The following is a 15460-nucleotide window of genomic DNA, read 5'->3' as shown; positions in this document are numbered from 1 at the left end:
TATCAACATATATCTTTCTCACTCACACGCACGTACACACAGCACCCTCTCAACAAATGGTTTCTCACAAAAAGTATGATATTTGAGCCACATAGGACAATGATATATTTCTTTATTAACTGTTGCACACTCTTCACAGATATAATATATCTATATCTATTTACAATATATAATACTCACTCAGATGGGCATATTCTATATCATATTTGATTACAACATCACAGATTCTATTTTTTTTAAAGATAAAATAGGCATACACTTCTCCAGAACAAATTTGTTCTTAGTCATATTAAAGGACACTGTCTAATAAATACACAACAAGCACAAATGATAAAACAATTCTCTACTCTTAAGTGTGAAATGTAATTCATGGTTCTGTACATCAACCCACTGCTTTATTCAACAGATAATACACAAAAATGCCAATATGAAAGTCATGTTAAAAACAGACCCACCACAGGTGGAGGGCAATGTGATAGTGTGCTCGATTAGTGTGTAGATTGTAAAATGACTTGAGGTGAGTGGATGACAGAGGGGAATAGAGAACATTGAAACTCTAAGAGCAGCAACTCATTTGAATATTTGGTTCAGCTGTGAAATAATCAGAAACACAAAGTAGTCTGGAAAAAACACAATAACACCGTAAGTCATGAAAGAAATGACAGCAGAAGTTATAGGCCTATAAATGAAATAGAGAAACAAGGAACACACCTAGTCTGAGGGTCTTGATCACCAAGTTAAAATGTTAACAGAATTTATATGGTCCAATTAGCCATTTCACAGCAACCAGTCAGTTCAAGTTCCATGATTGTTCATAGCTTAAGTTGGTTTAACTCAGCTCTTTCTAATGCAGCTCCTTAAATTGATACTGGGGTATAGGTCTACTTGCAGTGTAGGTCTACTTGTAAGGACTACTTGTAGGTCAACTTGCTTTGGAGTTATTGACTATTATGTTACATGGACAGTGACTTGTTGTCTGATTTTTTTAAAACATTAAGATGAAAAATACAATGTGTATGTTACAGTATATTGCATAGCCTACATGTATATTGATTTTGTGGTTATTTTATGATATTTTCTATTTAATTAAATAAAAGTACACCAACACCTTGTCCTATGAAAAAAATTATGATGGACATAACTGTACCTATTATATCAATAATATAATTCTATACCTCATCCTAAACAAATCTCTTTTTTAAAAATGACTCTGAAAATGCCATTGGTAACCACTGGAGGGTGATATTCTACTAGTATAGTCCTGTTGCTGCTGCAGGGGCTCCTGAGCACTTAGTACGCCCAGACTCCACATAAGGCTGAAAAACTCACTGACTGTACTAGTCCATAGTCCATGTATGACAGTGCAATGTTTTATATCACAACACAAAAAGTTAAATATAACTTATTGCGTTTGGGAAAGGAGTTGCTAGTCTACTAATGAACCTACTTGCCATGAGAGGACCCCAAGTATTTGGTTAGTCGGTTAGTCCTAAAGATTTAATGAAACAACATAGAAAGTTCATGAATGGAACATTTATTCATAAATAGGCCTATTCATGTTAAATGGGATAAGCAGCTAAAACAACCACAGCAATAAAATAAACAACACTAAACAATAATAATCATGTAATTATGCAAAACATCCATCATGATTTTAACTTTAAAACCTTTAAATGTTTGGTCTTCAATTGCACTGCTTCACAAAAATGTCTCTCAGGTCAGTTGTCACCAAGGTATTTTTTTCACCAAGCAACATGTGCTTCCTGTGGAACCTAAGTTAGAAACACTCCCCTACAGCAAGAGGGCCTGTCACCATAACAACCCAGCTGCTTAAGTCTCTAGGTGCATGGAGACACACAGTATTGATGTGTTTGTTTTGAAGACTCTTGATACTGTTAGCTGGGCAGGGAATAAATAGAGATGCCGGTTGCAACAGGTGTAGGGCTGCTACTGCAGTTATCTGCGAGGTGGCTGACACCTTGGACACAAACGAGATAGATGATACATTAATATGTGGGGCATTTTTACTTCACATAGAAAGATGTAATGTATGGTCGATGGACAAATGTTTTGCTCAATTTTCCAGACGTCATTACTCACCTGTCACAATCTTTCACTCTCTGTCTCTCCTTTCTTTTCTTTCCTCTCCCTCTCTGTCTCCTTCTGCAGAAATTATCAGCGATATGAGCTCAACTATCAAGTATTATAGAGAAAGCAACATTTCTGTCCCACTCTCTAACTTTACAATGTGCATTATGGCAATTGACAGGCTCACCTTTCACTTTTCACCACAGCCTTCCTGATTCTAGGAATTAAATATGAACACCACTGATTAATTATATAAACATCAGTCATATCATTTGACATAATATCATATTACAATGAAGCTGGTTTACAGTGACCAAACACATACTACCAAAACAGGAAGTCATTTTTTCTCTTACCTACATTCACATGTCTGGTGCTCCACAAAAGTCATCTCAACGTATTCTTGACCCTGCTCCGCTGGCTTGATTTTCAACAGCTGACAATGAACACGTTGTTGAACAAGTTGCAGGGGGAAAAGTAGAAAAAAGCATTTTTCCTTGCCTTGGCATACAAATATCAAATACACTGACGACCTCACAACATGGCATCCATCCTCAGAAGGGATGTGTCCTATTACCTGCATGGTGACATTAGAGGTCCGAGTAGGATGACACTCCAGGTTCTCATCGCCACAGCAACCAGCGCAGCGCACCAGGGGCACACAGGAGGGGCTGTAGATGTGCTCCACCTCCCCAGGGTACTCTTGGACCACCTCCACCAGCTTCTCTATAGTCCGGCAGAAACTACGGCCCCACACATCCTGGAACATTAGTACTGGAGGAGAGGAGAGGAGAGGAGAGGAGAGGAGAGGAGAGGAGAGGAGAGGAGAGGAGAGGAGAGGGAGTGAGACAGCTGTCCATCACAGGACATATAGCCTCATAAAGCCATTGTACAGTTCCCTGGATGCCCCAATCACATCCACCCATGCCTCCTGGCAGCTCCCCAGCCTGATGGATCTGGACTGGAGGAGAGATGGCTGGTGTGATGGCTGGTGCTGAACCTGCACGTAGAGGGGATTACCCGTTTCAACACTTCAGCTGATAGAGACGCACACTTGCACAATTACAGTGTGCCTCATTAGCCTAGTCTCATATCATCTGTCACACTGTGCAATTCAACAAGCAGAGTTTTACACCAACCGGCTGAGGTTTGTGTGTGTGTGTGTGTTGTCTTTCAGCTTAATTCTGAGATGGCACAAAATCCTTTCTTAATATTTCCCAGTCTGCCTTACTGTTTTTTCTCCATAATGTACTGTACTCACTGTCTATGTTATCACAACCACTAGGGCAAAAAATAGAGCCATCTGCAGATTGTTTCAAAAAGATTTAGGACACTCATCAAGTGTAGATGCTGAAACATAAAAAGAAACACTGTGAAATGCTTGGTGTCTATCCTGGTTTTCATTTTTAAGAAAAAATGTTGTGTAATACGAGCTTTCCTGTGGGAGCATATGTGTGAAAGTGTCCCCATAACATTGTCAGTAAAGAAAAACAAGGACCAACTCTGCCCGAACAAACAGAGAGGAAAGAGAAAACAAACACTGGAAATTGTTTTCCATGAACAGAACCTGCCCGGGAGCAGAGCTGAGCTGAGCTGCCCCCCCAGGCACCTCTGGGATCTGGCTGACCCTGGGGTCACCGCATGGAGCCCGGCACCAGAACAGCTGTTTATAAAAGCAGACAGGTCAGGGGGAGCCAGGCCAGACCAGGGAGGGGTGAAGGATATGTTGTCTCACAGGTTATAGGTGCACATTACATTAAGTCACACATTCCTTTTCTTTTTCACTGTTGTTGCAGTGATTTACAATATAGTGGGGAGAGAGGATGTGAGAGGAAGTGTGTCAAAGGGGTTTAAGGGTGTCCCCAGTACCTCCTTCAGCAGCCCTGTAATCCCTAGCTGCTTGTCCTCACTTACCCCTTCAATCCTGAAACCTCAACCCTCAGAGCGTATTAACAAACCTGACATCCTCCACCCCAATCAAGGACCATTCATTAATGCCTTTCAACCATATCTATAATTAAGCTGCTAATAGATTAATCAATTCTGATTTCAAGTGTTCAGAGAAAACAAGCCACAGAGAGTGTTGTAGTACTTTGTGTATTTCAACATGGAAATATCTCACTGTACTAAATGGCTAGGCAACATGTGAGGAAGAGGAGGGAAAGCACTCCATGGTTTACGGCAGGAGGATGTAGACTGTAAAAACAGTGAGTGTCAGCCTCTCTTTCACCAATCTGTCTGTCTGTCAGCAAGACAAGCTGCATAGATGGACAGCTAGCTTCCCTCCTCTGGGTACATTGACTTCAATACAAAACCTAGGAGGTTCATGGTTCTCACACCCTTTCATAGACTTAAACAGTAATTATGACAACTTCCGGAGGACGTCCTCTAACCTATCAGAGCTCTTCCAGCATGAACTGACATGTTGTTCACCCAATCAAAAGGATCAGAGAATGAATCTAGTACTGAAAGCTTAAGCTACAGCTAGCTAGCACTGCAGTGCATAAAATGTGGTGAGAAGTTGACTCAAAGAGAGAAAGACAATAGTTGAACAGTTTTGAACAAATTAATTTATTCCAAAATTAAGGAGAAGCAAGACAGAGAGAGAGAGAGAGAGATTTCATCATTTTTTTCACTTTCATAGCTAGCAAATGCAGCTAGCTAGTTTAGCCTACTCAAACACCCCGCTCAAACAGAGGGATGCTATGTTAGCTAGCTGGCTATGACTATCCAAAACAACACTAGAACTCTAATACTAATTTATTGCCCCCGGGGCCCACCGATGTTTGTGTAAAACTGCTTACTGACTGTACACTGTAGCGTTACGGTATAATTGTAGCAGGTTTACTAACACATGAGTTATATTAGCTATGCTGACTATGATGTTACTTTAGCTAATATGGTGACAATGATGTAGGCTGTGTGTAGCGATTATGATATGGTTTGGAAAGTTTTTTTTCACCTGGTCAAATACAGCTGATGTGTTGTGCATTGAAGTCCATAAGCGAAGGGAAAAGGTGAGAGGAGGAGAGCACATATATGTGAGAAGGAATCAAACGTGGTTGTTATGAAAGTGAACTGTGTTTATGTGTGATCAGGGGTGTATTCATTCCACCGATTCTGTTAAAAAAAAAATCTTAAACGGAAGCAAACGGAACAAATCAGGGATAAACATACCTGAATTTGTCCAATAGAAACTCTTGTTTGCAACTGTTGAACTAATGATTACACCCTAAATCAGCTGGATGCAAGACAGTATTGAATTTGTCACTGTCTGTCCATGTGTCACTGTCTGTCACCTCAACATTTTCTCTCGACCTGTGTGCACCTACATTGTAAACTTTCATTCATAGGCTAGGTAGTAGAAACTTCATGATGGGTATAGGGAAAATTTGTAGCTTAACCCTATTGTTGTTACATTAAACTGGGAGAATGGAGTGGGAATGACAGTCATCCAATATGCTGTAATAGAAATAAGGCCATGCTCATGAAAAAAAAGTTATCTTTTGCCATACAGTACAACAGTGAGCAGGACATCAGTGGTATTGGTATCCCAGAAATACAATTTCTGTGAAACAGAAATGGATATTCAGCATCACCTGTAGGCTAGCTACTCCTGTCTACGGAACCCTCACACATAAATCAGGAAATGTATGTTGCTTTGAAATATATATGATCAACATTATCTCATTTGTGCAGTAAAAATGCAGAAAAGATTCTTACCTCCAGTTGTGTTGTTTGCGCTGGGTGAGGGAGTACTCTGCAAAATAAAATAGACAAGAACATAACGTTTTAAAAAAGCACCTGGACAGGATCATTTATTTCAGACAAATAAAATGCTTTCCAGCCATCTCAGACAGTATATAGAGACTTGGAAGATCTACTGCACTGCCAGAAGCTACAGATAGTATATGCGTGTCTTGGACAGTTATAGTTCTTGGAAAAGTGTGTGTCATAAAGTAACACGCCAAATGTATTGGCCTGACTTTACAGCTATGTCCTCTGGTGGTTAAGGTTGGAATTGCAAGGAGACGGAGACATCTTGCAGAAGGAGCAGTTTTTTGTGTGATTCTTTCAATGGAAAACTCTCTTTGACAAACACCAGATCCAGAGTCTCTTATATACCACATTCCTCTCGGTGCCCAACTGTTTAGGTTCAAAACCTGTTTCCTGTGGTGTAAGATTCAGCTCTCTATTTATTTTCCCGTTGGCGGCTTCCCCCTCTGTCTTGATTTTTCCCATCGTCCAATGATAAACAGTATGCGTTTCTCATTGGGCTGGAATAACACAAAACCTCTGGGTGACTCCATCGCATGATCTCAGGAAGAGAAACCTCTATTTGTTCAAATGTCCTCCAACAGGACCATTGGACAGACAGGCGACGAACAACTTGCTTCCTCATTCTGTCATCGACACCAGTGTTGAGTTTCACAGGCTGATTGTCTGTGATGAGTACCTGATGACAAGTATTTTGATACACTGTCTGGATATCCATCCAACTACTGTGTGTGTGTAACAATGCTAGTCCAACAGTTACCATAGCCTACAATGGAAAATAACGGCACACGAGCAAAGTGACAAAGGACAGTCAGATGAAGTAAATCGGATGTCTGTTTAATACTCTGTTAAAACCATCTATTAGAGGCCTCCTGAGGTTCTTGAGGTGTCTCTACAGACCAGGGTTCGATCCCAGGTTGTGTCACAACCAGCTGTGACCGGGAGTCCCATAGGGTGGTACATAATTGGCCCAGCGTCATCCAGGTTAGGGGAGGGTTTGGCCGGGGGGGAGGGGGGCTTTACTTGGCTCATTGTGGCCGAGTGACTCCTTGTGGCGGGCCTGCAGGCTGACTTCAGTCATCAGGTAAAAGGTGTTTCCTCTGACACATTGGGGCGGCTGGCTTCCAGGTTAAGTGGTAAGGTGTTAAGAAGGTTAGGCAGGTCATGTTTCAGAGGACACATAACTCAACCTTTGCCTCTCCCGAGGCTGTTGGGAAGTTGCAGCGACGAGACAAAATCGCAATTAGATATCATGAAAAATATATATATATACAAAAGAAAACATATATTAGAAACACCTCAACCATACTTGCAAACATTCGTTTGAGGATCAGCCAATTCAAATTGTCAATGTAGTTCCATGTGATCAAAGGCTACATGTTTGCTGTTCCCATTACGTGCCCTGTTACATTCGGCCCTATGCTAACCTCACAAGGTGGCCGTGAATATTTCCTGTAACAAATTCAGATTTCTTTTGACATCTTTTCTATGGCATGCAGGGCATTTCCCACAATGGACTAAAGACAGGCATCGGTCTTGGAATTATTGGATCTGGGAGCTTGCTATGGTACTGTGAGTAACATTGGGTTTTCCCATTCATTTGCTGAATAATTCCTTGTGCCTCCATTGAGCTCAAACGCGTGCCGACGTTAGCTTGCACGCTTGCTATGTCGAACAGGTTCAGTGACTAAGTTTTAATAATGCATTCTGCACCCGGGGGTTTCTATTTTTATTTCTATATTGTGACTAATGTTCCCATCTAAGCTGCGTGTGATGCGTGGACACACAGTTCCCCTGGGACTGCCACTGCAGAAGAAATATCAGAGCTCGCAGAGAAGCACAAGATTGAACTTCACTCAACTTTCTAGAGTTTTCACCTTAAGTTTCCCCCTTTAGTTAACACTATCAATTTGTTGTTGTTGTTTTTGTCTTAAACAGGCAGTGTTGTATTTTGAGACAGGCGTGAATAAGCTAAGTAGCCAATAGGCAGAGGGTAGCATAATCTGTCTGATTATTTGTAATAATTTATTTTGTAAAGTGGTTTCTTGCATCAAACAACACAACAACATCTCCTTGTCTTAAGTAAGCAGTGCGGTCGTGTTTCGGAGGACGCATGGCTCTCGACATTTGCCTCTCCCAAGTCCGTAGGAGAGTTGCAGCGATGGGACTAGACTGTAACTACCAATTGGGGTAAAAAGTACCAAAAAATGTTTTATGGTAGGCCTACATTATGATCAAATAGCCACAGTAACCTACATGACCACTGTTAAAACTAACTTAAAGTGAGTACCCTCAGTGTTGACAGTAAACGCTAGCCAGAAGTTACACAGAATTTTCACAACGATAAAGTTTACGCTCAGCAGACCTGAAATTTGCTCAGTGACTAAAATAGTTGGAGGGAACATTGATTGTGACTGATCATTTATATTAAATAGCTAATACATTAAAGTTAAATTGCATTCCCTGTGTTGTTGTGTTTATATTGGTTCATTCTGATTTCATGGGAAGACATTCTGAGAAAAAGTTGTCTAAGTCTTTATATAAAGTGCATTCAGAAAGTATTCACACCCCTTGACTTTTTCCGCATTGTTTTGTGTTACAGCCTGAATTTAAAATAGATTACATAGAGATTTTTTGGACGCTGGCCTACACACAATAATGTCAAAGTGAAATTATGTTTTTGACATTTTTACAAATGAATAAAAAATGTCTTGAGTCAATAAGTATTCAACCCTTTGGTATGGAAAGCCTAAATAAGTGCAGGAGTAACAAGTCACATAATAAGTTGCACGGACTCACTCTGTATGCAATAATCGTGTTTAACATGATTTTTGAATGACTACCTCATCGCTCTACCCCACACATACAATTATCTATAAGGTCCCTCAGTCGAGCAGTAAATTTCAAACACAGATTCAACCACAAAGACCTGGGAGGTTTTCCAATGCCTTGCTAAGAAGGGCTTAGCTGAGATGAGTAAAATAAAAGCAGACATTGAATATTCCTTTGAGCATGGTGAAGTTATGAATTACACTTTGGATGGTATATCAAAACACCCAGCAGTGGTGTGTATTCATGGATGCCAAGGGAAGCCAGGCTTCCCCCAAAAATGTCAAATAAAAAAACATAGATAATAATTCATCTTTTTGCATTGCCCACCCCTTTTTACAGTGCTGCTACTCGCTGTTTATTATCTATGCATAGTCACTTTATCCCTACTGTACGTACATGCACTTATTACCTCAATTACCTCGACTAACCTGTACCCCCGCACATTGACTCGGTATTGTTTGTCATCGGCAAAGACTAGGGAGTTTTTGGGGGATAAAAAGAAAAGGAATAGAGCTAAGCACAGGCAAAGTCCTAGAGGAACACCTGGTTGAGTCTGCTTTCCAACAGACACTGGGAGACAAATTCACCTTTCAGCAGGTCAATAACTTAAAACACAAGGCCAAATATACCAAGACAACATTGAATGTTCCTGAGTGGCCAGTTTTGACTTAAATCGGCTTGAAAAGCTATGGCAAGACTTAAATGGCTGTCTAGCAATGATCAACAACCAACTTGACAGAGCTTGACAGGAATATTAAGATAATAATGTGCAAATATTGTACAATCCAGGTGTGAAAAGCTCTTACGAGACTTACCCAGAAAGACTCACAGCTGTAATCGCTGACAAAGGTGATTCTAACATGTATTGACTCAGGAGTGTGAATACTCACAGTACCATTCAAAAGTTTGGAAACACCTACTCATTCCAGAGTTTTTCTTTATTTTATTATTTTCTACATTGTAGAATAATAGTGAAGACATCAAAACTATGAAATAACACCATTTTGGAATCATGTACTGCAGTTTCCCAAAAAGTTTTAAACAAATCAAAATATATTTGAGATTATTTAAAGTAGCCACCCTTTGCCTTGATGACAGCTTTGCTCACTCTTGGGATTCTCTCAACCAGCTTCATGAGGTAGTCACCTGCAATGTATTTCAATTAGCTGGTGTGCCCTGTTAAAAGTTCATTTGTGGAATTTCTTTCCTTCTTCATGTGTTTGAGCCAATCAGTTGTGTTGTGACAAGGTAGGGGTAGTATACAGAAGATAGTCCTATTTGGTAAAAGACCAAGTCCATATTAAAGCAAGAACAGCTCAAATAAGCAAAGGGAAATGACAGTCCATCATTACTTTAAGACATGAAGGTCAATCAATGTGAAATATTTCAAAGTTTCTTCAAGTGCAGTCGAAAAAAACAGAGCACTATGATGAAACTGTCTCTCATGAGGACCGCCACAGGAAAGGAAGACAGAGAGTTACCTCTGCTGCAGAGAATACATTCATCAGACTTACCAGCCTCAAATTGCAGCCAAAATAAATGCTTCACAGAGTTCAAGTAACAGACACATCTCAACATCAACTGTTCAGAGGAGACTGTGTAAATCAGGCCTTCATGGTTGAATTGCTGCAATAAATCACTACTAAATGACACCAATAAGAAGAAGAGACTTGCTTTGGGCCAAGGAACAAGAGCAATGGACATTAGACCGGTAGAAATCTGTCCTTTGGTCTGATGAGTCCAATTTTGAGATGTTTGGTTCCAATCGCTTTGTCTCTGTGAGACGCGGAGTAGTAGCATGGGGGAGGAGGTGTGATGGTGTGGGGGTGCTGTGCTGGTGACACTGTGATTTATTTAGAATTCAAGGCACACTTAACCAGCATGGTTACCACAGCATTCTGCAGCGATACACCATCCGATTTGGTTTGCACATAGTGGGACTATCATTTGTTTTTCAACAGGAAAATTACCCAAAACACATGTCCAGGATGTGTAAGGGCTATTTGACCAATAAGGAGAGTGAAGGAGTGCTGCATCAGATGACCTGGCCTGCAGAATAACCCAGCCTCAACCCAATTGAGATGGTTTGGGATGAGTTGGACCGCAGAGTGAAGGAAAAGCAGCCAACAAGTGCTCAGCATATGTGGGAACTCCTTCAAGAAAGTTAGAAAAGCATTCCTCATGAAGCTGGTTGAGAGAATTCCAAGATTGTGCAAAGCTGCCATCAAGGGAAGGGTGGCTACTTTGAAGAATCTCAAATATGTTTAACACGTTTTTGATTACTACATGTGTTATTTCATAGTTTGTTGTTCTACAATATAGAAAGTAGTACAAATAAAGAAAAACCCTTGAATGAGTAAGTGTGTCCAAACATTTGACTGCTACTGTATGTAAATTTCTGTATTTTATATACATTTGGAAACATTTTTTACAGACTTACCTTTATTTAACTAGGCAAGTCAGTTAAGAACAAATTCCTATTTGCAATGACAGCCTAGTGGGTTAAGGAACTGCCTGTTCAGGGGCAGAACGACAGCTTGTCAGCTCAGGGGTTTGAACTTGCAACCTTCCGGTTACTAGTCCAATGCTCTAACCACTAGGCTATGCTGCCGCCTGTGTGTGAATCCATTTTGAATTCAGGCTGTAACACAACAATGTGGAATAATTGAAGGGTTATGAGTACTTTCTGAAGGCACTGTATATATTATTAATATCCGTAGCCTCTTGTCCCCCCCCCCCCCATCCCCCACCCCCCACTAACTGATCATCACAGAAATGGCTTCCTTCCTGTTGTGGACCAGAATAAATCAGATAGGGAGGATGATAGCTGTCAGTGGTTCGCTGCGGTCAGCTAAATTTGTCCAAACAATGTGAATGAAGAGGAATGTCCAGCTTTCATAACTATGATCCATCTGTTATCATGACAGCAGACGCCTGACACACACACTTCCTCCTAAGTGCCTTTCATTTTCCTGTGGCAGTCAGGCCTTGGCTGAAGAGGGTTCAGAATCTCTCTGTTCAACATCAGGAGACATTACAGAGATACAAGAGTTGTTACAAAGTCATAAGCAGGGAGCGCAGAAACCACCAAACATGCAAGTCCTCCCAATATCTCCTGACATTCTGCACACAAGCACCAGGATAACCTAGCTGTCACTGGTCCTTGGCGTCTCCACCCCTCCCATCATAGGCCTGTGGGTAGTCCCCCTGTGGGCCTGTGTGTAGGCCTGTGCGTGGCTGTTGTGTGCTAACTGTGAAACTGCTACGCAATTCTCCTCTATGAAGGGATACATTTAACATCAGTTAACTACAGTGGCCACCAATAACACATCCCTCTTCATGCACAGCATGGTGAAGGCAGAGTTCACCAGCGTTATTGTTCAAGTAATTTCCCACTCAGCGGGGCATTGATTAATGTCTTCATATGCGGAGGTAAAAACATAAATCCTTTACCAGTGTTAATTGGCATATGATTCGGGCCTCTTCTTTTCATGCGGTTTGGGAGGATCTCCACTCCACCACATCACAAGGTCTTTTTGGCCAAGGTCTGACATGCCTTTGTTGGGTGTGTGATGGGGCGGGGAGGATTTGGTGTGGATTTTCCGAGCCTGGCGTAAGTCTGGCGTCTGGACACGACAAGGCAGTCTCTTGGCACCGTCTGTGGCCATGAGCAGGGGAGCGGGGTTTGGCAGATTAGCAAGTCTGCATGAAGATCCTCACGTAGCAACTCCTTACTCTTTGGGTGTGTGAGTATGTGAGAAAGAGCGGGGCTTGGGAGATAATTCAGGTCTGAGGAAAAATTCCAAAATGACTCAGTATAAACTGAGAAACTGTTCTTAGTTTTGTCCCACTCTAGACTCATCACAGTTCGTCTCATTCCTTCAGCTTGTCTGAGACACATATACAGACACCCCTGTGACCATAGCCCATATTTGTATGTGCTGTATTAATAGGTATTGAACAGCTAACCTGTGTCCTATGTGGGTATCAGAAGAGAATTCAATATCAATTCCTTGGGGATTTCAGAAGCAGTAGGCCTAATACAGCACTAAGGGAGTTGGTGAATTGGCTGGATGAGGGAGCGGGTCTGTATGCCGGTCAATAGGCTGGTGTTGGGCCAGAGGGCTCCCAGAGAGAGGCAATTCTCACTGTCTGGAGGAGAAGCAGGGTTCAAGCTCCTCCACACCTTTCCCTGTATTCATTGGAGAGGTTTGCATGGTAATCTCTTCACATCCATTCCTCAAGGCCACTGTGCTGAGTGTTACTGTACTCAATACAAAACTGCTCCCTAAGACAGGGCACTAATGCTCTTCACTCATTACATCTGCTCATTTTCTTTGTCTGAAAACTCAGGTTTCACTCAGATATTGTCACCCATTAAAGAACAGGCTCGTATGCAACTTTATAGTACATGCAGATACTTTTAAATGACTCACAATCTCTTAGGGAAAAAACATATAAACTACTGGAACCAAGACTTAAAAATAATTGACATTGGCACAAGATGGAGGGAATGTTGGAACATAACTAACGAAACTGAAAATGTTGCTTATATTATTTTTGCGTATCTATAGAATGCATTACACGAGACAAAATTCACAAATTCCACAGCCCAACAGTAGAGTCATGTCTTAAGTGTAACACCAACTATTACTCAATAATCCATGCATTCTGGGAATGTCAGAAGTATTACTGTAGCTCAGTATAAGTATAAGTATTTCAGTATTTCTGTAGCTCAGTTGGTAGAGCATGGCACTTGTAAAGCCAGGGTAGTGGGTTCGTTTACTGGGACCACCCATCGTAGAATGTATGCACACATGACTGTAAGTCGCTTTGGATAAAGGCGTCCACTAAATGGCATATATTATTATTATTATTATTATATTATTACAATGTACTACAATGTAAATGTACTTTTAATCTGTCTGTCTGCATATGTATAAGACATGGCATATGAGGGTGCAGTGAGATAACCGTTGGGTTGGATGATACTGTTCTCGTCAATCATCTTGAAAAAAGGTATATTTAAAAACTGGAAGTCAACCAGTTCTCAATCGTTAACACAATGGAAAGGTCAAATGCTTTATTATCTAAATGTTGAAAGTGGGTGGGCGAAGGAGAGAAACAGAATGATGCCGTTTGAGGCCATGCGGCGGGGAGTGTGATACAGGCTCTAGAGATGGGGGTGTGAGCAGGTGAGTCTGGACATGGGTGATGTTGTGTCTGTATGTTGTCGTTTGTACGTATATATTTTGTATTAAAAAAGATTTGATCAGAAAATCTTACCCAAACAAATCTCCTGTGTCTGAATCCCTCTATCCTGTGTCTGATTCACTCTATCCTGTGTCTGATTCACCCGCTCTCCCTTCTCTTATTCACCCTCTCTCCCTTGTCTGATTCACCCTCTCCCTTCTCGTACTCACCCTCTCTCCCTTGTCTGATTCACCCTCTCTCCTGTACCTGATTCACCCTCTCTCCTGTACCTGATTCACCCTCTCTCCTGTACCCGATTCACCCTCTCTCCTGTACCCGATTCACCCTCTCTCCTGTACCTGATTGTCCCTCTCTCCTGTACCCGATTCACCCTCTCTCCTGTACCTGATTCACCCTCTCTCCTGTACCTGATTCACCCCCTCTCCTGTGTCTGATTCACCCCCTCTCCTGTATCTGATTCACCCTCTCCTCTGTATCTGATTCATCTTCTCTCCTGTACTTGATTCACGCTCTCTCTTGTACCTGATTCACTCTCTCTCCTGTACCTGATTCACGCTCTCTCCTGTACCTGATTCACGCTCTCTCTTGTACCTGATTCACCCTCTCTCCTGTACCCGATTCACCCTCTCTCCTGTATCGGATTGTCCCTCTCTCCTGTACCTGATTCACCCTCTCTCCTGTACCTGATTCACCCTCTCTCCTGTACCTGATTCACCCTCTCTCCTGTACCTGATTCACCCTCTCTCCTGTACCGGATTGTCCCTCTCTCCTGTATCTGATTGTCCCTCTCTCCTGTACCTGATTCACCCTCTCTCCTGTACCTGATTCACCCTCTCTCCTGTACCTGATTCACCCTCTCTCCTGTACCTGATTCACCCTCTCTCCTGTACCTGATTCACCCTCTCTCCTGTACCTGATTCACCCTCTCTCCTGTACCTGATTCACCCTCTCTCCTGTACCTGATTCACGCTCTCTCTTGTACCTGATTCACCCTCTCTCCTGTACCCGATTCACCCTCTCTCCTGTACCTGATTCACCCTCTCTCCTGTATCGGATTGTCCCTCTCTCCTGTATCTGATTGTCCCTCTCTCCTGTACCTGATTCACCCTCTCTCCTGTACCTGATTCACCCTCTCTCCTGTACCTGATTCACCCTCTCTCCTGTACCTGATTCACCCTATCTCCTGTATCTGATTGTCCCTCTCTCCTGTACCTGATTCACCCTCTCTCCTGTACCTGATTCACCCTCTCTCCTGTACCTGATTCACCATATCTCCTGTACCTGATTCACCCTCTCTCCTGTCCCTGATTCACCCTCTCTCCTGCATTATGAAACAACTTTAACTGCTGGATGAGAGTGTGTTCCCTTCCTGGGTCAGATAGGAGGCCCTAGCTGGGCTTCATGCTCCGAGGCCCTGTGCTTCTGCTTCATGATACTACAGTACTCCTCTCTCCTGACTCCCACACAGCTGAGCTGTGTCATTGTTAACCTTCTCGCTCTTGATGCCGTCTGTGGGAGGCAGGGCAGGAAGTTTAAGGAGCAAAAATAA

General features: G+C 42.1%; 1 protein-coding gene across 1 annotated transcript in view; it reads right to left on the bottom strand.

Annotated features, from left to right (window-relative positions):
• Window positions 1-95: 95 nt before the first annotated feature.
• The window catches only part of LOC118368282 (placenta growth factor-like), a 28390-nt gene continuing 13025 nt past the window's right edge, over window positions 96-15460 (bottom strand). Inside the window, exons 3-8 of the mRNA XM_035752266.1 lie at window positions 5812-5848; window positions 2666-2862; window positions 2445-2524; window positions 2276-2305; window positions 2101-2163; window positions 96-1978 (exon numbers count right to left, since the gene is read on the bottom strand). Coding sequence (XP_035608159.1) covers window positions 1957-1978; window positions 2101-2163; window positions 2276-2305; window positions 2445-2524; window positions 2666-2862; window positions 5812-5848 — 429 coding nt within the window. The 3' untranslated portion in view covers window positions 96-1956. The remainder of the gene's footprint in view (window positions 1979-2100; window positions 2164-2275; window positions 2306-2444; window positions 2525-2665; window positions 2863-5811; window positions 5849-15460) is intronic.

This window comes from Oncorhynchus keta, chromosome 35 (assembly GCF_023373465.1).
Source record: "Oncorhynchus keta strain PuntledgeMale-10-30-2019 chromosome 35, Oket_V2, whole genome shotgun sequence".
Taxonomy (NCBI): domain Eukaryota; kingdom Metazoa; phylum Chordata; class Actinopteri; order Salmoniformes; family Salmonidae; genus Oncorhynchus; species Oncorhynchus keta.
Note: the sequence above shows the minus strand (reverse complement) of the source record. Positions and strands in the feature narration are given on the sequence as shown.